General features: G+C 41.1%; 1 protein-coding gene across 2 annotated transcripts in view; it reads right to left on the bottom strand.

Moving 5' to 3' along the window:
- dennd5b (DENN/MADD domain containing 5B) overlaps nucleotides 1-25,513 on the bottom strand; it is a 65,718-nt gene that overhangs the window by 16,019 nt on the left and 24,186 nt on the right. For both annotated transcript variants that reach the window (XM_034131483.1, XM_034131482.1), the window contains exons 2-5: nucleotides 18,755-18,814; nucleotides 8,130-8,239; nucleotides 5,428-6,106; nucleotides 447-634 (exon numbers count right to left, since the gene is read on the bottom strand). In XM_034131483.1, the coding sequence (XP_033987374.1) occupies nucleotides 447-634; nucleotides 5,428-6,106; nucleotides 8,130-8,239; nucleotides 18,755-18,814 (1,037 nt within the window). The remainder of the gene's footprint in view (nucleotides 1-446; nucleotides 635-5,427; nucleotides 6,107-8,129; nucleotides 8,240-18,754; nucleotides 18,815-25,513) is intronic.

Genomic DNA, 25,513 nt, shown 5'->3' with positions numbered 1-25,513 from the left:
AATGGGTCCAATTAGAGATAAATAGAGGACAAAGGGAGTTTAGGAGGTGGCTACCTTGTGATTGACAGGTTGCTACTGGTGCATGGCTCTCACAGCAATGTTCAGTGTTTTTTTGGAAGACACTTATTAGTTGGCTATTTTTTTTTTTTTTACGGTAAATACATTTGGAGCATGTTTTAAACTAGCTGAAATTAGCATCCCAATCAAGATGCCTTTATCAAACCAGAATAGCAATAGCCTTAGCTGCCAGGGCTACATATCGCCACCTACCCAAGCTATTCTTTTCAATTCAGGCTCCAAAGCGACATTTAGGGATTTATAATGGTAGTCTACAACAGATCCCATGCATTCCACCTTGAGTTCTATTGTAGTGAAATTGCTTTCCACACTTGCAGTTGTTAATACAAAGCCTGGAGGTAGAGTAACAATCCACAGGTTGTCTGTACCTCCTGAGGAAGCTCCAGTGTGGAGCGGTCTGTGCCCTCTTTGGACTGCAGGCCCATCAGGTAGGGAACCGGAGCATCCAGGAAGTGGAGCAGAGAGGCCGGCAGGATGGGAACATAGACGTGCTGCCACTGGAAGGGAAACAGCAGGGTGGTGATGCCCTCTGCCACCGTCATCAACCGCTGGTAGTCTGAGAGGAGGAAGAAAGCAATGATACGAGAGAATTAATCAATGATGGGATTTCAGCAGAAATGTGTTTTGCAGTTACACTAGAACCACATAAAACAGATAAGCAATGGCTTATATTCAGATGGTTACACGCATATGTGAAATTGCATATGGAAGAAAGCGTGTTGTGTGCTTTCAATAAACTCTTTATTGCACGGTACAGACTCTCAAACAGAGAAGCAGGAGTGGGGGAGAAAAGGTAAGAGGTTTATGAAACACACATATATAGACATTGAGAGTATTGATGTGCAAGAGAGGCTTTACTCAAGTGATTTAAATTGAATCTGAGAGTGAGTTAGGGTTAAACACAAAAGGAATTACATTCTGTTATATTCTTTTCAATCATGTTTCCGTGTGTGTGTGTGTGTGTGTGTGTGTGTGTGTGTGTGTGTGTGTGTGTGTGTGTGTGTGCTGCCTCTGTTCTCTAAAACAGATTAAGGCCAGTGGTTGCAGGCTGGCTTCTGTATTGAATCCAACAGCAGTTTCATCAGATGTTATTGTCATGGCCAGAGTGAAAAGCCTGCACGACCTTGAGGAAAGATAAAATAATAATAAACCAGGATAGAGTTAAACCCCCCACCCTCCTTTCCTTTCGATTGGTCTAGTTCAGTCTGAATGTGCACATATGGAATCTGTGCACTTTCATTGAAAATGCATTAAGCTCTCCAGTGCAACACACCACCATGATTTATATTCAACAGGAGAAATAGAAAGAAGACATGCCAGTCCTGCTCCTGCTGTAAGTCTGTATTTACTTTCTCCAAGTCTGAACAGGTTCAAACACACACCTCTCTGTGGGAAACGCAGCATTGGAGTCTGACTCACTTCTGTTTCCTTTTCATTTCACATCAAATCCAACCTGTTCCCCCACAAGCTCACATCACGCCAGGATACGTTTATCCTCAGCTGGCTTCATTTTCACATCGCTGTTATACTGTAACCAGAAATGCCTCTAAAAGAGCTTCTCCTCGGAGGTATCCTTTCACACCTCATACATTTGACCTCGCCTCATACTGAAATGAAAGCCCACACAGCAAGACCTCAAGGGGAATAACCACGAGATGATAAGGACAGAATTTAACAGTGACTGATTTCATGTTTTCCACTTGCTAGTTAAACTAAAGCATGAATTTTGTTCTCGTTTGAAATATCTACGGGTGTTTCTTGCTAAAATTCACTTCTGACAACGCCAAGAAACTCCCTTTGAAATGTTACAAGTACAAGAGTCTGTGAAAGGTGAGCAAGCATGTCATTATCTTTAAAGGAATAGAGATCTGATATGGGGAAGCATAGTGCTGCAGAAAGCCCCAGCAGAGACGCACAAGGCTGCTGGAAAACAGGACAGGACATGTCGAGTCATTGTGAAACTGTAATCAGGGCCAGATAAACAAACGCACACGGTGCCACAAGGTACTGTAGGAAGCAAGCTGTGGGTGATAACATCTGACAGTAGGTGTTCTTCAAATGCAGAGATGGTAAATATAAGTTTAGCTGCACTCTGATAATGCTGTGCTTTAAGAAAAGAGTCAGATGTTTTGAATGAAGACAAGAAAGAAATTGAAATGAAAAGAGGTCAAGGGAAGCATCTTATTATATTACCAATCAAAGAAACTAGAAATGACTGATATTTTACTGAGTGGAAACTGGGGTCAAGCCACAATATCAGAAGTCTAAATTGTGGAAATGTTTCATGTATATGTATTCGGCATCTATTGCACGTCTGTCCGTCCTGGGAGAGGGATCCCTCCTCTGTTGCTCTCCCTGAGGTTTCTCCCATTTTTAAACTGTGGGTTTTTTCTCTGGAAGTTTTTCCTTGTACGATGTGAGGGTCTAAGGACAGAGGGTGTCGTTTTCTCATACTGATATTCTGTACAAACTGTGCTGTTGTATTTGTTGTAAAGTATTTTATTGCATGTACAGCACCTTGGCTCGACTAAAAATCGTTTTAAAAATGTGCTATATAAATAAAACTTGATTTGATTTTGATTTGATGTAGTAAGCCTTAAATGTGACGAAGAATATTGATTTGACATTAAAAGGGATCACTTAATCCCAATGACCACCATCTGTAATATTGAAGTTAATAGAGGAAGCCCGTTATATGCTGCTATAAAAGCCAACTACACATGCAGTATATGACAATTATTTTGCACATTTCTTCACAAAACTACCACTTTAAAAACAGCAGAGCTCTTCCATGTGTATATTAAAATCAGAATACTTCATTTATCCAGAGGGACAATTAGGTTTTCGGACAGTTGCTGGATTTAGATTAAAAAAAAATACAAAGATAAAATAGAATAAAATATTAATATAAATATGAGATATTAAAGTTAAAATAAAAATAAAATAGAATAAAATATTTAATAGAATTTAAGAATCAATGTAAAAATGTCTAGATTGTACTGCAAATGCAATAAAAACTGATATACTACACGTCTTTCATTTCCCAGTAATGACTCATATTTGTGATGTAATTATTTTTTGGTGTCTACATTAGTATTTATTCTCCAAATCCCTCTTTAAAAAAAAAAAAATCGTATCTTATTTACACCCTCATTTCTCTAACTGGTTTATCTATGAACCATTATACACCAAAGGAAATTCCCGGTTGGCAAAAAAACAGATTCTTATCACTCCTCTGTACACTGATTACCATATAAAGACATTCCTGCAGGCCCCCCCCCCCCCCCCCCCCCCCCCCCCCCACCCCCCACTGTGCACCATGATAGGCGGAGACACTCGCCTGTCACTTTCCATCCCTAGCCTCCATCCCTCATGGTGTCATTTGTTGTTGATTGATAATGAGGAGCGTGGGAACATATGGCGGAGCAGCATCTCATTATGCAGGGACCTTCCTCTCTCTCTCTCTCTCCCCTGAAGTGAACCCCTCCATCACCTGCCTCCATCCTAATGACGCTCTGTGCAGGTACTCTTCACCTCAGTACGGAGAAACAAGAGCTCATTAGGAAAGACGTGTCGCACAGTCAGAGCACCCGCTGAATGGCAATGGGGATTCCTGATAAAAAAAAATTATAAACACTTGAATCAAAAAGGCATGAATGCAGTCTGGTTTTAATCAATTCCCTCCAGGGGTGACTGCCTTTGACGCTGACAGTGATGAATAAAATACTGAGACCCAATTTCCATCAAACGGCTATGGAGAGGAGCAGCAGGCGTGGATGTTTTCACGGCCAATTGAGACGGCTTCAGTTAACATTTCTAACACTACTCTGCCTCAGATATCTCTGAATTAAGAAGATGCACAGTCTTAATTCATGACATGTTTGACCGGTTTTTCTTTTTCTTTACATTTTGTTCTCTAGCGTTCATTGCAGTTACTGATTTTCAAAGTTAAAAAAGTACAGATAGGCTAACAGCATCATAACTCCAGCTCTGTACGCAATCATCTTTTTGCTTGACTCTAACAATGAAAGCAAATAGGAATCACACATCTCTATCAAATAACATATAGCTGCCCCTTTGTCACGTTGCATGTTTACTTGCAGTACAGTGCAGAGCTATACAGTCGGCAAATCAGATTACAATGTCTAATCCTTAACCCATTGTATCATTACAAGCTGTATGTACAGAGACACAAAGGCCCAGGGCTCTATTAGGTAGAGACGGAAAACATGCATAGTAAGTAGAAGAAAGACAAAATGGTTTGAGAGCTTTGAGTTTTAAGTCCTCTCAGATGCGAAAAAGTCTAACCCGCAATTATTAATAAGATGATAAGGGATTTAAAAACTCAGGTTATGAAGGGGTCAAACCAATACCTGCATTAGAGCATCGGCAACTACCACAATATCAATATTGACTGAACACAGATTTTAAAAAATGGGTAAAATCTTGGCTTTTCATGCAGCAGTCATTTCACTCGCTCTGCACCACAGTAGTTACATGACTCATCCGGCTCAGAAGATAATAAACAGAAAGTGTTACAGAGTGTGCCCCCGCCTGGATGAGTGAAACTGAGAAAGAGTAGGACGGAGGAATGTAGAACTAAAGGTGATCTCAGGTCAGAGAGCAGTGCAAAGTAGCTGCTCTTAGTGTGAGATCCTACAGCAGTGCCTCACTGTGAATAATGGATGAGGGGAACCCTAGAAGGAGGAAAATCTGATCACAGTGCATCTCAGATTCCCTCATCTGTATTTTAAGATAGTTTGAGATGCATTTCTCAATTTTACTTCGCCTCCAAGCAATCAAGTTTAACTAAACAATCTTTAGGAGTTTTTGCTGCCTCAGCCTGCCTCTACATTTCAACAAAACCTATACACTGAGAATTCAAAATAGTCAACGACCCCTATATTGAATGCACTGCAAATTGTGCAAAAGGAATGACTTACGAAAACTAAAACAACATATTCTCTTATATAGTCTTCATCATAAGGTTGTGTATTAACTGTGTTTCTAGCAGATGCTTTAGGGTATAAAGTGGTCTAAAAAAAACTATATAACACACTACAAGAAATGGAAAACCCAGAGAAGCTAAGTAGGGTTCCCTTTATTACATGTACAGCACTTTGGTTCGACCAAAAATCGCTTTTAAATGTGCTATATAAATAAAACCTGATTTGATTTGATTTGACTTTAAGAGCAAATAAATAGAAATTAAGATTCAATTATCAGTGTCATTGCTATTTTGAAATAGCATACCGCAAAAACATACAAGCGTGTGTACAGATAAGTTTGACAATGCTGAGTACAAGTTTAATTTCCTATGAACCTGACCTTATTTAACAGCGTCCTTACCGTGTGAGTAGAGCAGGATCTGCATCTCCAGCAGCGTGCAGGTGAATACCTGGACCAGGTTCTCCACTCCCAGCAGACTGAAGGCCTCGGCCAGGGGGAAGTCGGCCAGCTGCAGCTCCCCGAGCCCCGGCCTCTGGCACACAATGGGCTCGTACACGCCGTGGAACTTGAGCGAGCGTCCCGGGGCGGGCAGCGGCACCTCGTACAGGATGTTGTGGACGTAGCTCTCCAGCGGCAGCGGGGGGGCGGTGGCTGCCGTGACGGCCCTGTGCATCTGGGACAGGAAGCTGCGGCAGGCGTGCATGAAGGGCATGGGCGTGATCAGACACAGGGCCTTGGAGACGTAGAGGGTGTCCCGCGATGAGTCGTAGCTCCCCGCCCTGCGAGACAATGAAGACGCGGGGGAGTCGGCCTCGTCCAAACTGCTGGCCAGGGAGTCCATGCTGGAGGAGGAGGAGGAGGAGGAGGAAGGGGTGTTGGCGGAGGTGCTCTCTGCATTGTGCATTTGGGTGAGGGTCTGCATGGCGGAGCAGATCTGTGGGCTGGTCACCTCCTCGTAGAAGGTGTGGACGAAGCCGTAGGTCCGAGAGCCGTCCTCCCTCGTGATGATGAAGGAGTGGAACTGAGGCGTCCGCTGGTCCGCCTGCGTCCTGAACGACAGGCCTTTAGGCATACACAGCTGCAGGGAGAGAGGGGGGGGCACAAATTAATCATGCAGCCGTAATTATAATTCCTAAACCATCATTTCAAAGTACAAATGATAATGTGTGTTATGCGTTCACAGAAACACTCCAAATCCACATACATTTTGGTTATAAAAAACACAGTCAGCACATCCTGCAATACATCTGAATTATTAGCCTGATTATGTTTATTTGGCTGCTGAGAGCCAGCCAGGAGCTGACTGCACACGGAGCCAACACACAAATGTAAATGTGTTCATGCTTACTGCTCTGCCACCACATACATATTTATGAGCATTCACAAACATTTATATTCATACGCACCATTACTGATATAAACATTTGAAACATTCCACCCAGTTCTTCCTCATTTATGAACATTCTGTCTTTACAGGCAGCAAATGAAACAAACACACACACAGGCCGGGTGATGTGATTGGATTATGCATGAGTCATGTGTCTCGCTGATCAGTACTGACAGATCCTCTCGCCCCCATTCACAGTCTGTGTCTAACATAAGTCTTTACCACAACCACGTTTTTTTAGTTGCGTTTGTGGAAAACAATAACATTTCATACGGTTCCCTTCTGAGCCCCGCCGAGCTGAGGGAGGTTAACAGAGCGGTGAGGAACAACGAGGCGAAGGAATTTAGCTTTGTTATAATGTATCGACTCGCCGCCTAATCAGGGGCGCGTTCAGAATCAGTGAGAAGAAACAACCAGGCTTCAGGAGAAACAAATATAAATCTGACCTCCATCACAAAATGACTGTTTATGTTGCTTGCATGAAAAAGGATAAGCACCATAGGAGCAGAAGACAGTGAGTATGATTGATTGTGTACAGTGCAGCTTTATCAAAGATGTATCTGTCGGTAGAGGTTAACTGGAGCTTTCCAGGAGCAAAAGAAGATGATCCTGTGAAGTGATTGTGTCTGATCCATCACTGTGCTGTGGGGGGAGATGGGAAGTGTGTGTGTTTGTGGGGATGCTAGGTAGGCTTCCCAAAGTCTTAGTATTCAAGGCAAAATATTGTAATTAGTATAAATGATTATGAAGCAGCCAGCAGTGTTTACAATCAGTCTCCATTAATTATTCTTCAGGTAGAGACGTGACCCAATTAGGGCTGCACAGAAGGCTGAACGGGCGTTATGCACAAATACTCCTACACACACGCCATTTGCAACTGTTTTATCTAATCAGAGGAATTGTTGGAATCTGCTACAGAGGCATAACAACATGTGTGAATGGAAGGCCTTGAAAATGGTTCACAGACAAAAAAATGACTTAAAAAACAACCCCAAGAACATTTGTGTCTTTGTGTGTGGCTGTGGGTGTTGGGGTTTGAAAGCAATCATCACAGCATCGTTACCTCCCATCCTCCTCCATCTCTCACCTCACAGAAGGAGAAGGAGGAGGAGATGGGATCTAGAGAGGAGAGGATGATGGGATGAGTGGGATGAGAGGAATAAGAGGGGAATAAGAGGGGCTGTGTTGGTCATGGAAAGAGAGAAGGATGCAGAATGTCTCTCAGCCTCCATCCTCAACAGCTCGCAATCATCCCGGTGTCGGGTTTCGGCCCCGCAGTGCTGCATAATGGGCCCTCAACCATGGCAACGAAAGGCGAGAACCCAGGCTGAATTATTCAGCGATGCTGACGCCAGGGCCGATGGAAAAATATGCGGTGACCACGAGAGAGAGGGAAACACAAAGCCCCCGCTTTGGTTTTCCCTTGACAAGGTCACCCACTGTACTGACAGTTTAACACCTGCAGCAGGGCGCCATTAACGGTCACACTTTTCAAAAATGAATTCAAGGACTTCTCAAGGTCTGGATTTGTGAGAAATGTTTGACATTTATGTATTCGTATGTATTTTTGTAACCATGTACCTAAATCAAAACTACATTCCATATGGAATAATGACATTTAAACCCTGTCCAAACCTCACATCCACTGAGTCGAAATATAAAAGCTGCAATGTCCTTTGTTTCCCCCCCAAAGAAAATGGTACGATCCACCTACCATGTTGACAGCATCCTGATCGAAGGGGTTCCACTCCAGGTTCTCCGGGTAGCGCGCCAAAACTTTGGACTTGAAGGTTCTCTTCAGAGGACTCTGCTCAAGGTTCTCACCTGGACAAGAGAAGATAGAGACAAAGACAATGATGTGGCAGAAACACAAAAGGTCAGCATTATATCTACCTGTAGGTATCTAGATCACCAGCCTCCAATGTAAGACAATATGTAATATATTCATAGGAAGCTTTAAATATCTATTTGTCAAACTTTTCCATGTTAACCCAGTTTCTATGAATGTTGACATTGTGACTATTTGATGTGTAATGTTGCTGTTTATAATTGAATGTTTCTGGTGGGTTCAGAGAAAGTGGAGGATGAGCTCATGTTCAGTTTATGTCATTGACAGCCTCTGACTGCATGCCTGAGATTCCTCTCTGTCAGCAGCTGGACTGCACTACAATCCCCCCCCCCCCTCTCCCCCACATCAACACACACCTCACTGGACACTCACACACTACTGTGAGGTTTTAGTCACACAAACAGACCTTTCCTCACTTGAGTCAACCTCCAATAAAATCAGAGACCTATTCATTATAATCAGCATATTCAAGTTTGAAAATCGACTTTAAATCGAAGAAGTATCACTGCACCCGCCTGAGGAATGTTCTGATTATGGGAGACCTATGACACAAATGGAGGAGTCTCCACTGCCCGTCACCCCCCCTGTCAACGTCTTTGAGGATACTCTTCATTCATCCCCCAGCTCTCTCTATTCTCCGCTCACCCTTTCACCCTCGCCCTCCCCCCTGGAGTTCGATGACCGCATGAAGGCGATATGCAGGGTTGGCAGCATGTCCTTTACCCCCGCCCCTCAACAACGCCCACCAAAATCACCGAAGACAAGCCTACGTCAACCACCTCCCCCCCCCTGGCAGCATGTCCATTACCCCCGCCCTTCCACAACGCCCACCAAAATCACCGAAGCAGAGACGCGCACCATCTCCCCCGTCTTCATCACCGTGCCTACGTCAACCACCTCCCCTCCCTTCAAGAAAGCATCTGCAGTCTCCGAAGCCTGATAAGGATGTGTGTGTACAAAACGCAACAAACTATTTCTGATATGTGCTGGGTCCAGGCTCAAGGGCATATGGCACTCAACTCTTTCCAGCACATGCCGGGGCCCTGCCTGCCAGTAGCTTTGCCGATATCTGTGTTGATAGGTAATAGATTAAGAGCGGTAAATCAGCTTAGAAACAGGAAGTGCTCAAACGTTTGTGTGAGGTTATCAAATTTAGCAGTGATTCCATGTCAGCCACAGCTTGTCACAAATGTTTTTACTGATAGTGTATTTAACAAACTTAAACTAGCTTTATTAAATGTCAGGTCTTTGGCAGGAAAAACATTTTTAATCAATGATTTTATCACTGAGCACAATCTCGATTTTATGTTTTTAACGGAAACTTGGATTGAACAAAATAACAGTGCTGTTCTTATCGAATCAACCCCTCCCAACTTTAGTTTTATGAGTCAGGAAAGAATGCATAAGAAAGGGGGTGGAGTTGCTATTTTGTTCAATGATTCCATTCAATGCAGGAAGACATCTTATGGGGACTTTGCTTCTTTTGAATATGTGGCCCTTCAGCTGAAATGCTCCTCTCGAGCTCTGTTCCTAAATATCTATAGACCACCCAAATACTGTGCAAGCTTTTTTGATGATTTTACTGAACTGCTGTCTATAGTGTGTATTGACTTTGACCGTCTAGTCATTGTTGGTGATTTTAACATCCATGTTGACAACCCCCAGGACAGAGGGGCTAAAGAACTGTTTTGTGTTCTTGATAACTATGGACTGACTCAGCATGTGGCAGAGCCCACGCACAATAAGGCCCCGGCTCCACGAGGACGAAAACGGGTTGAATCCGCATATTTCTCATGCGTATAGCCCTCTAAGCTCGACGACGCCGTAAGGGAAACGTAGAAACAGACCCCGCAAACGACAACGGGTCCAAAGGTGGATAGATCTGGGAACGGAGCGCTCTGGGGGGTCCAACGGGGCCGTGGAGTCGCCTATACGGTCATTCGTTTTCATAGCCCCGCCTCTCCCCCGCAGGGTTGCTATCGTGCTCCAGTCGCTACTGACCATGCTACAGTTCTTTGTGCAACATCTACAGGAGCTCCTCCTTGAATTCAGATTATTTATCTTTATCTCGATATGGACATAAACGCGAGTGAAGTCTAATCTGACAGGACGGAGACACGCAGCTCCTGCCGCTGTGATGCAGCGGGAGCAAAACACACAGTTCAAGTCAGATCATCACCCTTAGCTATTTTAATTACCTCTCAAACTACCTAAACTAGTTATAAATATGTTCATTTTTACTGTCGGGTCACTCATTACAGGATCAGCTGCTGCATGAGACAGACACTGACGCTGTCAGAAGAGAGGAAAAAGAGACAGGCTCCGTGTTTATTTGATGATTATATATCATTATATCGTCGTTATTCATTTGTTTTAAAGCTCAATAAATAACAATGAAGACCTTTGACCGGCACTTTTATAATTTTGTCTGGAAGATTTAAACTTTAACACACGCTGACCGGCGAAAAACTCTGCCCGGTTCTGTCGGCCCCCACCGCGGAGAATACACAGAAGTGCAGCCATGACAACCATTCTTCTTCGCTGCTTTTGTGGAGGAAGTTGCTGCTTTTGTGGAGGAAGTTACAGCGCCACGTACAGGTTTGGCATATGTACTGCAGCTTTTCCAGCGTTTGGATGTAAACGGAGCCGTCTCGTGGAGCTTGACACAATCCGGTGTATATTGCGTGGGGACGGAAGGTTTTTTGCGGTTGCATTTGCGTTACTCCGATGCGTTTTGCCGTATTTGTCCTCGTGGAGCCGGGGCCTTAGGGGCACACTCTGGACTTAATTATCTCAAAGGGTCTGAATATCTCAAAGGTTGTGGTGACTGATGTTGCACTCTCTGATCATTCCTGTGTTTTCTTTGAGAGCTCTATTTCTGTTCACAAAAATGTTCAGAAAGAGGTAACCACAAAGCGATATTTAACTGAAAATACTAGGGAAATGTTTACTCATAATTTTTCATCCACACTCTCCCCTGCTAACATCTCAGTAAATGAGCTAGTAGATCATTTTAATTCAAAAATTAAAAATGTTATAGATACCATTGCTCCAACTACGGTAAAGGAAGTGATTAGCAAGAAAATATCTCCATGGAGAAAGGCCATGACCGTGAGAACAGAAAAAAGAGAGTGTCGAAAAGCTGAACGTAGGTGGCGAAAAACAAATCTCCAGGTTCACCTTGAAATCTATAAAGAGAGACTTGGCCTTTATAATTTGGAATTGAAAAACGCACGACAGTCTTTCTTCTCTGACATCATTACCAAAAACAAAAACAACGCACGTGCCTTGTTTGCTACCGTCGACAGACTAACTAACCCCCCAGTGTCAGTAGCCTCTGAATTTCTATCCACCAGGGCGTGCAATGATTTTGCCTCCTTCTTCACTGACAAAATTCAGAAAATTAGACAAGCAGTCAGTGCCTCTGCATCAGGTACAGCAAATGTGTTGTCCCTATGTCCACCTAATATCAATTCAAACACCATGACACAATTCCATCAGATTAATGGTAAAAACTTAGAGGACATTATTCAACTTCTGAAATCCTCCTCCTGCTGCCTTGATATTATTCCAACAGGATTTTTCAAAGATGTTTTTCCTTGCATGGCCTCAGATCTACTTCATATAGTAAACACATCTCTTCACTCAGGTGTTTTTTCCAGAGGCCCTGAAAACTGCAGTCATTAAACCGCTCTTAAAAAAAGAATAATCTAGATGCTTCAGTAATGAACAATTACAGGCCAATATCAAACCTGCCATTTCTAGGTAAAATCATTGAAAAAGTTGTATTTCAACAGTTGAGTAACTTCTTGCATTTAAATAACTGTTTCGATGTGTTCCAGTCAGGATTTCGTCCAAACCACAGCACTGAGACTGCTCTTGTAAAGGTCTTCAATGACATCCACTTAAACACAGACAGTGGCAGAACTTCAGTGTTAGTATTATTAGATCTCAGTGCTGCGTTTGACACTGTTGACCACAACATATTACTAGACCGACTAGAAAACTGGGTGGGACTTTCGGCAACAGTTCTAAATTGGTTTGAGTCCTACTTAAAGGACAGAAAAAACTTTGTTTCTATAGGTAAATACACATCTGAGTTGACAAATATGACATGTGGGGTACCTCAAGGCTCCATCTTGGGGCCTCTTCTCTTTAACATCTACATGCTACCACTGGCTCAGATAATGAAAAACAACAAAATAAGTTACCATAGCTATGCGGATGACACACAAATTTACGTAACAATTTCACCAGGAGATTATGCTCCAATTCAAACACTGAGTAAGTGCATTGAACAAATCAATGACTGGATGTGTCAGAACTTTCTCCAATTAAACAAAAATAAAACTGAGGTAATGGTTTTTGGAGCCAAGGCAGAACGTATAAAAGTTAGCGCTGAGCTTCAGTCTGCAATGTTCAAAACAACAGATAAAGCCAGAAATCTAGGTGTAGTCATGGACTCTGACCTGAGTTTCAACAGTCACATTAAAACAGTTACTAAATCAGCCTACCATCACCTAAAGAACATATCTAGGATTAAAAGACTAATGTCACAGCAGGATTTGGAAAAACTTGTCCATGCTTTTATCTTCAGTAGACTCGACTACTGTAATGGTGTCTTTACAGGCCTCACTAAAAAATCTATTAGAAAGCTGCAGCTAATTCAGAACGCCGCTGCTCGAGTCCCCACTAACACTAAGAAAGTGGATCACATCACTCCTGTTCTGAAGTCCTTACACTGGCTTCCTGTGTGTCAAAGAATAGATTTCAAAATACTGCTGCTGGTTTATAAAGCTTTGAATGGTTTAGGCCCAAAATACATGTCTGACCTACTGCTAAATTATGAACCATCCAGATCTCTCAGGTCTTCAGGGACTGGTCAGCTTTCTGTCCCCAGAGTCAGAACTAAACATGGTAAAGCAGCATTCAGTTATTATGCTCCAAATATCTGGAACAAACTCCCAGAAACCTGCAGGTCCGCTGCAACTCTTACTACTTTTAAATCCAGGCTGAAGACTTTTCTTTTTGCCGCTGCTTTTAATTGAACTATTCACATCTTAAACTGCACTGTAACTTTTATCCATGTATTTTTTCTTTTAATGTTTATTTTATTATCTTTTCTTTTTAATGACTGATTTTAAATGCCATTTTCATAATGTCTTCCATTTTTGTAAAGCACTTTGAATTGCCTTGTGTTGAAAGGTGCTATATAAATAAACTTGCCTTGCCTTGCCTTTAAATGACTACAACAATAAAGCATGTCATGGCTTTAAATGATGACGGTGCATTTTTAGCCTCATATATATAGTGTCACCTCTAACATCAGGATCAGATAACATGGATAGTAGAGACGGGACAGATTTCCATGTTTACAACTCCATGTCACATCATCAATGGGGTTGTATGATTAACGAGCCAAGACTTGTTTTTCTGGTAAAACAAATATTTTTTCCAAAAGTTTTGTTTCCTCATGCCAATATAACAGGGCGTATAAACATAATATTTTTTCTATGTCTACTTTTCTGGGCTTTCCCATCGCAATTATAGACATCAAACCAGGAATGTAACGGGTGTTAATGTTGCGCCTATATCTATAAGCACATATAATACATATATATTGATAAGGACAGCAATCTTTATTGTTCCTTTCCACCTTGACAAAAGCATGGCACACCAATTCCGTTCATGTTTTTCTTAACTTTCACAATAAAGCATATCATAGTATTTTACATTTTTCTATGTGTTAAATACTCAACGTTCATATTTGGTTCTGTATTGCCTAATCGTGTATATCGGAGCTTCCTAGTCTTAATTACCAGATATAAATACACTGCATAGTATACAGAGAAAGACAGTTGCCCGAGTACAGAGAGACAAACTGTGTCTAATGCAAGAAAGCCAAACAGCTGTTCAGGACACAACAGCTGTTCACCAGAACTGCTTACATTATCTCATATCCATCATAAATGTATTATAGTATGAATGGCTCTATCACATCCAATGCTTTCAGTTTATACACCACAGTCGCACTTTTGGTCCTTTAGAGTGAGAATAGAAACGTAATGTGCCGATGGGCATATTTTAAAGTCCTCCTAAACCGCAGCATCAGCAAAATGCTTTATAAGGAAAATGGAAACACAAGGGGAAGCACACACGCACAACTGGTGAGGGAATTGAGGTTTATACAATGTTATTGTATCGTGGCAGTAAGAAGATCACTAGTTCTGGAAAAAGGTTAATTTCAAGTCTTCTATATTGGATTTCCATTTGAATCATTTCTACCTTTCAATTTACAGCACTCACCTTTCTCATTTGGTACTTATTTTAGGGAAGATAGACATTTCTGGAGGTGTCCCATTATAATAATTTAAAGAATTATCATAAGTGACGAGCATATCATGTTTTTATTTATTTATTATTGATCCCCCTTTGTGTAAGCTTCATGCAGATTTGGAATTGTAGCGCAACAACAAAATGATTGACCAAGAAACATGTGATACATTGCGCGTTTAGATATGCTAAGATGATAAACTACTGACTGAGGCTGCAAATTACTCTGAAACTTCTAAACTGTATTTCAAAGTATTTCAACTCTTACCTAGTTCAGGGTTCATACACTTTTTCACCAATGATTTTCCATGACTTCTCCATGACCTTTACCTAATTTTCCATGACCAAAGAAATTACTCCTTCTCAGCGGTATCACTGAAAATGGTTTATTTTAACATGGAACAGGAAAATAAGGTCTGCATATGAAACATGTTGTGCCTATCTAAAACAAATCCAATAGGCTTACTAGCTTCTACAGGCAACTCAAATCTCTCACCAGCAAAATACCTCATCAGTTAAATGCCATTTTATGTTTCATTACTATACGATACAGTATTTATTATCATTATAGTATTACTATTTCGGCGATTAGCTAAAATATGAATTATATTTTATGCAACTTTAGTTACATTTCCATGACTTTTCCAAAACTTTGGGAAAAATATTGTTTTCCATAACTTTTCCAGGGCCTGGAATTTGCATTTTGAATTTCCATGACTTTCCAGGTTTTTAATGACCGTAAGAACCCTGCTAGTTACCGCTGACCTTTAAAACACGCAACCAATTATATCACAGCTATGCTAAGTGGGGCAAGCTAACAGGGGACGTAACCATAGAAAAGAAACTTAGCTAGTACTGATCTCTGGCTAAATGCAAAGCTCTGTGCCCAACCTCACGGTGAGCAAATCGCATATCATGTGAATGCAGCATAACATTAACACATTCAATATGATTCATTGGGTATCCATGGCGGAAATGATCTTTTTCGCTAGTCTCTCTGATCATCAACTATCGACCATTAATAAGCTAGGGCAAAGCAATTCCGATTCAATTCAACAATGTATTCCTCCCCAGTGGGACAATTAAAAAGATCATAAAGACTCTCGCTCAGGGAAACTGCAACAGAGTAAAAAAATGAAACTTTTTTGCTGATGAAGTGCTGATGGGGCTCCGATACTGGGGTCAGATCTGCAGCTCTGTAATGACTCTCTGTGGGATAATAAATCTCACCGATAACCCACGCACCATTTCATTTCCTTTCAGTGACCAGCTCTCCGTCCCGATACAAGGTGGAGACAAACCTACATTGATTTTGGATAAGTGAATGGGCTCCGAGTCAAAGCTCCAGTGTATGGACTGTAGATTGTTTGGGCTTTTTTTTAAAGATTAAAATGAGGTCAGAAGGTTGCTGGAGACGATAAAGGGGGAGCGGTTAAAAGATTGTTTGGAGCATTTATTTATTGATCATTGCAGCGTGACCAATCACCAGATCAATATGGGTTTTGTGTGAGGATACAGCTAACACAATGACTCACTACAATTACAGTAAATTCTCAAATAGTGTCTTGAGCTCACCTGAACAGACCTATAATGGACAACGGATTACGTTTTTATACATTATTTGTTGTGTTTTTAAGTACATATGATTACATTCTAGTAAGACTTAATATTCCTCTGATGTCTATATTAATTCAGCACTTTCCATTCAGTCAGTTAAACTTCATATACTTAAGTTTCATATTTACCATGGATTATTCCACTTATTTTCTGTATTCATCTATTCATTGTTCTTTCTATAAAATATTTGAAAAATACAAAGCATGCAAGTTATTTCCCCACGGCCACGATTAAGAACAAATGCATGGGAGAAAAATAAGAATAAATCCTGCTTAGGCCTGAAGTATTTTCACTAAACTTCTCTGTGTGTACCCTTGAGGCCTTCATGTGTGGGGAAGGAAGAGAGAGAGAGGGTGAAAGGGTGAGAAGCAATGCCAGATGAATAATGAAAAGGGCGGTTGACATTTAAGAAAGCTCCGAGAACAAAACAAAACAAATAATGCTTCAGAGTCTCGGGTGGACTGTCTGCCACGAACTGATTCCCTCATCCTATATACTCATCCTGCAGTACGTGAAGAATGAGATGACATTTACTGTACAACACCTGATAGGATATGAATTTTTCCGTGCATGTACAAAAAACAAATCAGTATTTGACTAGTTTGCAGTTTGTCCCAGGGGGTCTTAGTATTACTTAAGGCCCCTGGAGGTCTTAACCACGACAAACAGAAGGTGACAGGAACAGGATTGAGAGGCTTTCTTTGTTTAAAGCCCTCCATTCTCTACTTTGAGTGAATCCCCAAACTCCAGTATGCAAACAAGTGCATATACAAATAATAACAGGAAGGCAGAAAAACTGGACGACTACTTTCCTCAGGGTTTAAATGAGGAGAGGGAAGCAGACAGGAGGGACTGATTTGGATAACAAGCTCAGAAAAAGTTGACCCAAATACTGTGCAATGAAGACAGGAAATGAGAAAGAGGATGACATGAATTGAAGGGTGTAGTCCAGGTGGATGTGGTGGAGTGATACACCACGATCTACAATCTATAGAGCTGATGTCAGCCTTACTCAAATATGCAGTGATTTCTCTTAAGGGAAATAAACAGGATATTTATTCAATTTCTCTCAAAATCAAAGCCTTGATTTCACTTTATCCACTTCTAAAGGTTTAAGACGGCTAAAAAAGATAAATAAAGTCAGGTTTAAAAGGTTGTATGTTAGGCACCATCATCCTTAGTAGAGCAAATAGTTAAATTAACACAAGCATTTCTGTATTTGATTTTTAAACTATGTGAAAATACTTGATCAAGTATATGTTCTCCTTGACTCCATGTCAAAAGCTTCTTGTTGTTTATTGGTGTTTCTTTTTATAGAGAGGCCAATCTTATATTGCTATATGGTTCCAGTACCGACAAAATTCAATCCCCAGGCTTTTGTTATTAGCCACATACCAAACACTATAAATATGTAATGGTGCACACAATGTCCTGCTATTTGTTTTGGGTCGGCTACAAGAAACTAGTTAGCTACGTTAGCGTCTTGGATGGATGTCGAGTGGCTGAGTCCTAAAACCTCATTGGTCAGGGATAATCTGACTCTACGGGCCTTAACCAATCGCTGAATTGTTTTAAAGTAATTTTTTCAAGCAATAATGCCACACCTTTAACAGTTTTAGAGCAAGCCTGTCGTTCCATCTCAGTTTTTCAGCTCTTAACGGACAGTGAGACTCACTCGCAGTGCTCTCAGTAGACCATGGCTCACACATTCACTTCAAGTAGGCATTTATAATTTAACCATGTCCGTATATTTATTTATGCTGATTTTCCTCTGGTCTGGGTTGTTCATACCCTGCACAGTAAGTAACCATAGCAACCTCTCACCCCTTCTACTCTCGAACGTCGGACACAAAGCAAACCTGCGGTCTTCACTTTTATAACCTGCTGAAAATGAATTTGTGTGTATAAACACATCTGGTTTACCTTCAGGCCTAACAACAAACACTGTTTTTGAAAAAGGGGGATTTAAGTCCTTTTATTTGGAATATTTACCTTACAGTAAGAAGGCATTATGTATTAGCCATTGTCACTTTGAAAGTCTTTATTTACTTTTGAACTCACATTTAGAAATCGACGTATTACTAGTAACAGTAATTGGTGGCGGCAGTAGCTCAGTAACCAGAGAGGATACATTCAAGTTGATATAGATTTATATATATATTTTTTTTAAATGCGATTAAACACCAACATCCTAATCACTAGCTGAGGTCAAGAAGTGTGAAGCTTTAATGAGTTGCATATTACTAAACAGCATTAGTAACCAATGCCTTAGAAGTTGGGGCTGCTTAATGAGAATGGACACAGACAAGAATGGACTTAGTGTCATCTGAGAGAAAAAGAGGTTAAAACTTTGAAATGTGCAGAACCTGATAAACAGAGTCTGTGTCTGAAGAGATTGTAATCTATGCTGGGACAAGGCTGACGTCATATAGGTCACATATCTTAGGAGGGAGCAGCTGAGTGAGCGACAGCACACAGGCATGCAGACAGTGTGAGGTGTAATGCTCTGTTATGGAGATGTGGAACAGTTGATGAGTTACCTGTGGCTGCAGCGTCTGGATCCCTGCCCTGGCGGTCTGCTTCGAGCCATTGGTACAAAGCTATGGACGAGCCACGTGCAGAAAAACATGGAGCAAAAAACAAAAAAAAGAGCGCAATGTCAAAACAAATGCACACAGAAAAGCAGATTAATAAATGCATGACAATGAGTAGAGCATGAACATGACACATTAATGATAACACAACAGCGCATGGGATGGCATTTAAGACACAACACACATGGACTTAAGAGGAAGTATTAGCAATCTAAAAAGGCAAAAGCATATGTTACAAAATGCTGACATAAGAGTATGTTAGATACAAATTGTAGGTTATCATCAGCCTAGGGTTTTCTTCCTTTTTCTATAACTATTCAATTTTTAAGGATATAAAAAATGTCAGAGGTGCAATGAAAAGGTAAAGAAGCTATGGGGAAAGTTTGAACTTGTCGTTAGTGGAAGGAAAACTCTTCGTCTGGTCTGGAGTTAAACCAAGCGACAACAAACATTTTTAGTAGCAGCAAACCACTGGGGTCATATTTAGATCGCAGTCAAATTCCCAATTGTTTCCAATAAAATAAAGACCAAAAATAGCAGTTATATACGTAATGTAGATGTTACTGTATGGATGAGAGGAGGATGGGGTTAGGGTTAGGGTTAGGGTTGGGCATATGTACTTGGAATAAATGATCTAACCCATTATAAACCAATGCTATGCAGTCAAATATTGTTCATTTACAAAGATTTTAAATTATATAGATTTTCAAAAATACAAAATATGGGGGAAATGCATTGAAAATGATACAGGCCAAAATATTTACATTTCATTGAATTTTCTAGCCACAGAAAATAAACATTAGAATATATTTAATATTTAAAGAGGCCCTTTTTTCCCAGGAAATGTGCTAAATATAGCCCCTTTAACAATGAATCCAACTTTTCCAATAATGCAGCTACACAGTATATTATGTTCAGGGTCATAATGCGGAGATAACCCTGATTACATCATTGTGACATCCACAGGATTATTTTCTCATACTTGACAAAGCTCCTCCAGAGACCAAACAAATTATTAAACCGTTCTGAGGCGGTCATTATTAATGCCTGAAGCAACCGTACGAACCTTTCAACCATATTAAGTAAAAACAGGCTTACATTGTCTACTGTAGATGTCTCGATTTACCAGAATACAGATGAACTAATCTATCTGTTGATGGAAGTTGTATGTGAGCATGCAGACAGCAGGATAATCCCTGTGAGAGAATCTCTGCTCTTGTGATGGCCGCAGATTAGAGGCCTCAATCAGCTCTCTTCGCACAGAGTTGCCTAGGAAACGCGCTGGCCTTTACACTTTTTGTTAGTCAGCTTTATCCAAAGTGTTTATACGACAGCTTTGAAAAAAGGACATTGAATTCCAATCCAAGCAATGTTTGCATTGTATATAATTAGGGATGTCCCGATCACCTTTTTTTGCTCCCGATCCGATTCCGATCATTTGATTTTGACAATCTGCCGATACCGATTTTTCCCGATCCGATCTTTATGCAATGCATTAAGAGAAAAAAAAGGAGAAAAGCATTCAAGTTGTCCCTTAAACCCCACGTTCTCCACCACAGATAACGGCTGGTCATCCAACGCGATGAATTCAGCTATCTTGGCTGTTATGTTTTTGGCCTTTTCACTGTTCTGGGGCAGTTTCTCTTTCCTTTTAAAAGTCTCTGAAAGTGTCGGTTGTTTCAGTGCCGTTACCTGAGTGGCCGCTGTGTACTCATCGTGTTGTTGTTGGTGTTTGTTTCTCAGGTGGCGTATTAGATTGGTCGTGTTGAACGTAGCTCTGTTCTTTCCACCACGCGGAACCTCCGCCTTGCAAACATTGCATCTGGCTGTTACACTGCCTTTGCTTTCAATTTTATAATACTTCCAAACTCCTGACATTTTCTCTGTCCCGACTCCCGAGGCACCAGCTGAACGTAGCCTCTCGTTACACCAGCTGAACGTAGCCTCTCGTTAGCTTACTGCTACTATTAGACACTGCGCCCACTCTGTTGCCAGATTTGAGAGAAATAAGCAACCAGGTCGATGAAAACAAGCCCAAAAGAAGCAACACATACATGATGTTGTGTCATTTTAAACCAAAACTAAGGCCTCAGGATGACTTTAAGACGTGAACATGGTCATTTTTGTTTTGTAACATTAAATAAAATAAAAATATTTTATAAAAAAAAAAAAAAAAAAAAAAAAAAAAAAAAATCCCGATCCCCGATTTTTTTCTCCCGATTCCGATCTTTTGAAAATCACGTGATCGGCTCCGATCCCCGATCACGTGATCGGATCGGGACATCTCTATATATAATCTGTGCCGGACAATATCTGCCACATTTCAATGTGCCAAAAACGACAGATCCCCAAATGGAAACTTGAGACTGGCTCCGAAAAGAAGTCAATCCCTATAGACCCCATAGGTTAAAATGCCCAATCGTATAGCATCTAGAATCATGTTTACAGCCTAGTACAATACATGTTTTGGTTCTTTATAGCTAATACACCTATTCATGTCAACTTTACGCTGGTGAAATGTTATATATGTCCATATTTGATACTGTCTTTGGGGCATACACCCACCCACATATAGAGCAGGGGCTCATATTTCAAGGTCATTGTATTGACAAAAAATGTTTTATGCGGCCGGTGAATTCCTAAAATAGACTTGCACACTATGGCCATGTGTGTGTGTGTTTTCTCCAACACACCTATACAACACAAAGACAGCACTCCATACTGCTTATCTTTATGACACACACGCCTGCCTTTCATTATTGTGTAAGTGCAGGACATTTATTTAGTCTGCTATCTCTGCAGTTCTCTCCCCATCAGCTCACTTACAGTCTGTACACATGTTCATGTACTACTGGTTGTTTTTATGCCTTAAAGCATGGGCACACACACAGACACACTCATGGATCGTACACAAGAACAATAAAGCAGTTCTGAGTGATTATAAAGATCAGATTTGGCATTCGATCAATAAGTAGCTTATTATGTATTGGTGTGCAGATTCTGCTGCTCAAAACAAACCGGGATTAATGTGATTATTGATACTGCTAGAAGCACACCATCGATCAAACTGCATCTGATATTGCTGATATTATTCCAGTTTAGTCCTGGTAGTACAGTACATTGTACTGTGTGTACATGGGAGTACATTTAGTTCAATATTAAAGTAAAATAACTTGAATGTATCTACTAACAAGTGTTGTGTGTGTATCAAAGCCTGATATAGATTCATTCTTTGTGCCAAGGAGCTCTAAAAACTATCAACAACACATTCATGTAAGCCACATCTTGCACTGGGTGACCTGTTCCTTATTTACCATGAACACACGCACTCTTATTTTTGATTCAATCCCACATACAACGCCCTGCTGCCAAAAATACTCACTAGTGCTCCAAATAGGGATGCATCCATCACAGAAAACATGTTTAAACAAATAAACAATTTCCTCCTGTTTGTGTGGAAACACTATGTTGGCCTGCTGTATAAAAGGAAATTACTCGGGCTTATTTGACATTGACACAAGTGGATATGATCATGGCAGGTTCATCTGTTCCCCTCTAAACAAGTGCATTCAAATCAGTCGAGACAGCATGAAGACTTGGAAGACCGCCAATTGCAACATGTGCCTCCTAACACCCGTAAGGCTTTATTTGGCTTGGCTTGGCCACCATTCTCATTCTACAAATGAACCTGTAGCTGAGACAAGTCATCTACAAATGGCATTATACTACAGGGTGTATGGACAAACCACTTTGTGCATTTATTGAATGGACTACCTAATGGCACAGAGGTTATGATGAAAAGACAAAAAAAGCAGAAAAGTGTTTTCAGGATCTTCTTCAGCCTCTTACTATACAGCAAACAATCACATCAGTGACTACAGTCTCATGGGGCTTTGTATTGATGTAGAAGATTGACTTTTTCAGCCAGACTATTATTAATTATAATACATTCATTACCCTCCGTTCCCCGATCAATTTAACCTGAGGTCTTTTTCATCAGGATGCGTGTTTGTATTGTTTATGTGGTTTCAATCCTACCTGCACAAATTCAAACTTTGTACCTCCTACAAAATATTCATGACAATCTGAATGAATTCACACGGCACATAACTTAGCTACACCAGACAGGCTTTATATCAATAACATGAGACATGCAGCTATCTATAATTAAACCCATTGCCATGAGCGTTCAGGACCACTTTTTGGCTCGAGACACATCATCACTATACGACAACCATCTACTGGGGAGTCACACCTCTACACAACCAAAACATAAACACAGACACACACACTTAAACTTAAACCAGAGTCAGACAGAAACGGCTTGTTTTGTCTCCAAATTGGTAGAATCCTTTTGACTTCCTTTCCATGATCAAAGCTCCCAGCGTCCCACTCCCTTTACTCCTTCCCTCTGCCCTCATCAAGGTGTCTGGTTGCCATGGGTTACACAAGGATGGAGAAAGCAGCTGCCAATCAACTTCAACATTAAGAGTGAAGGAGAGTGTGTTGAGAGTATAGGGGCCGATCGAGCCCCTGTGGACGGCCCTCAATGCTGCCTCCCAAATTGAATTGCAAAGCAGCTGCTGAGCAACAGTTCAGATCAATGAAGCGAACGTTTTGTGTCTCCACCGGCCTCTCTCTCTCTCTCTGCTATTGTCCATAACGGTCTCCTAAAACCATTGCAAACCTCTTCTGACGCTGATTACAACATTTATGAATACATTTGTCCAAAGTGCTTCACACAGTCATTATAAAAAATGGCCTCAATGAACGGGTCACGGTGAGTTTCAAATACGGAGGACATAGTCCACGACGTTACGTTTTCTTGGATCGTTTGAATTTGGAACCAGAAGAAAGGACAGATACACTTTGGTGCCGTGTTGCCAACAGTTTGAAACCGTTTTGGGAATTGCTGTAATATTAGATTTGTTTTAATATTTATTTTTCATTTATCGAATGTGAGATAATATAATTTCCCCTTGAAATAATTGTAATAATATTGAATGTTTTTGAGGTTTAGACTGTTTGTTCGACAAGCTTTTTAAGAATTTCTCATCACAGCTGATCCACAGAATGTTTGGAACAGAAAATAATGATGATCCGATTAATGGAAAAGTAAAACTAAGGTAAAAAAAATGTAAGCGTTTGGGTTTGCCTTTTGAGTGAGGCTGCTGCAGTTGATGCCTTTCATGCTAAACATTACCTGATTGCGGAGGAGAGATAATTTCTTCCCCCCTCCCTCTGTATTTCTGCTGACAATCAGACAACCAAAATAATGAGGTCATTTTTACCGATAGACACCAAGCCAGCCAGCTCTGCAGGAGGACTTGGTATTATATGCCACAAACTGCATCATTAGAGCCACAAATCACTTAATGCTCCTCTAATAACACGCAATAGGTCCCAGGAGGATACACATGCACTGCTATGTAAATGTACACACACATACACACAGTACACAATGAGAAGTGTGAGGCAGCATCTCATTAGACAGAACATGTACAAAAAGAAACGTGTGTCTGACTGAAGATTGGCTTTGTTTGCGTGGCTTTAAGGCCCTTCAGTTTCACATGACTGTGTATGTGTGTGTGAGTCCTTTAGAGGCAGACAGAGCTGTCAGACAGAAAAGCAAACTGTGGGATTGCCTCTGGACGGCGAGTCGGCTGTCAGTGTTTCACCTGCAGCACACAGACGGTGTGTATTCACAGCTTTGACAGCAGGTCTGTGGTCGCCATTATTCACGGTCCCCAGGGCTTTAATGTCTTGTGCTTATACTTCAAAAGCCAGTGCACATCCTCGATGTCTGCTGAATATATTAAAATCACCCCTCTCAATGTGTGTACTCGTGTGTGAAAGCAACAATGCATTCTGGGCACAAAAACACCATAAAACCGGTGGACTTGTACGAAACGGCGGAAAAAAAGCTAGAGGGATTCCTGACACAAAACACTAAAACATACATTTCCCATAATGCAATCTCATAGAATAGAATATATATTGTTTCTCTTTGTGGCATTTCTTTGCCTCTTTCTAGTTGTTTTGCATATCTTTGTGTCCATTTCTTTTCAACCGGTAGTATTTTTTTATTTTCTTTATTTCTTTATTGCTGTGTTAGGTCTCTTGGCTGTTTGGTTTGTCGTAGTAGTTGCTTAATGTATCTTGCGTCTTTCCATGATTTCCAGTAGGTCGCTCAGTAATCCATTTAATGATTAATGCTAGATGACCAATTGAACGAATGGGAACATTATTACATGAATGCAGTTGTATACTCCGAAAACCAGTGGAGTAACAGGAATCGGGGTTCGGATTTGTAAGACAAAAAGCCCAACAAATAAAATTATTCAAATTGCCAAATCATTGCTACAAATCAGCAGGAGCTTCTCTCACACTTGTCATCCATTTGGCTACCCCAACACATTCCACCACCCAGGGCTCCACCAGCAGCACCTGCTACAACTGGGCAGCCCGCCTGCCCCCCCCTCTCACCACATACACACACACTTACAAAGCATCCAAAGAGCTCATATGTGCACACTCAACCTTCTCATTCTCTGTTAATGGAACCAGCGCCTTCTTCGCCAAGCTTGGCTGCCAACGCCTGGCACTGTCTGGGTGAGAGCAGAACCCATCTGTCTCCTTGGCAACAGGACAACCAAAAATCAGGGGGGGTGTGTTGTTGTTAGGGCATAAGGTGGTGGGGAGGGG

This window comes from Trematomus bernacchii, unplaced genomic scaffold, assembly GCF_902827165.1.
Source record: "Trematomus bernacchii unplaced genomic scaffold, fTreBer1.1, whole genome shotgun sequence".
In the NCBI taxonomy this organism is placed as follows: Eukaryota; Metazoa; Chordata; class Actinopteri; order Perciformes; family Nototheniidae; genus Trematomus; species Trematomus bernacchii.
The sequence above is the reverse complement of the archived record's forward strand: the minus strand, read 5'-3'. Positions and strand labels throughout refer to the sequence as shown.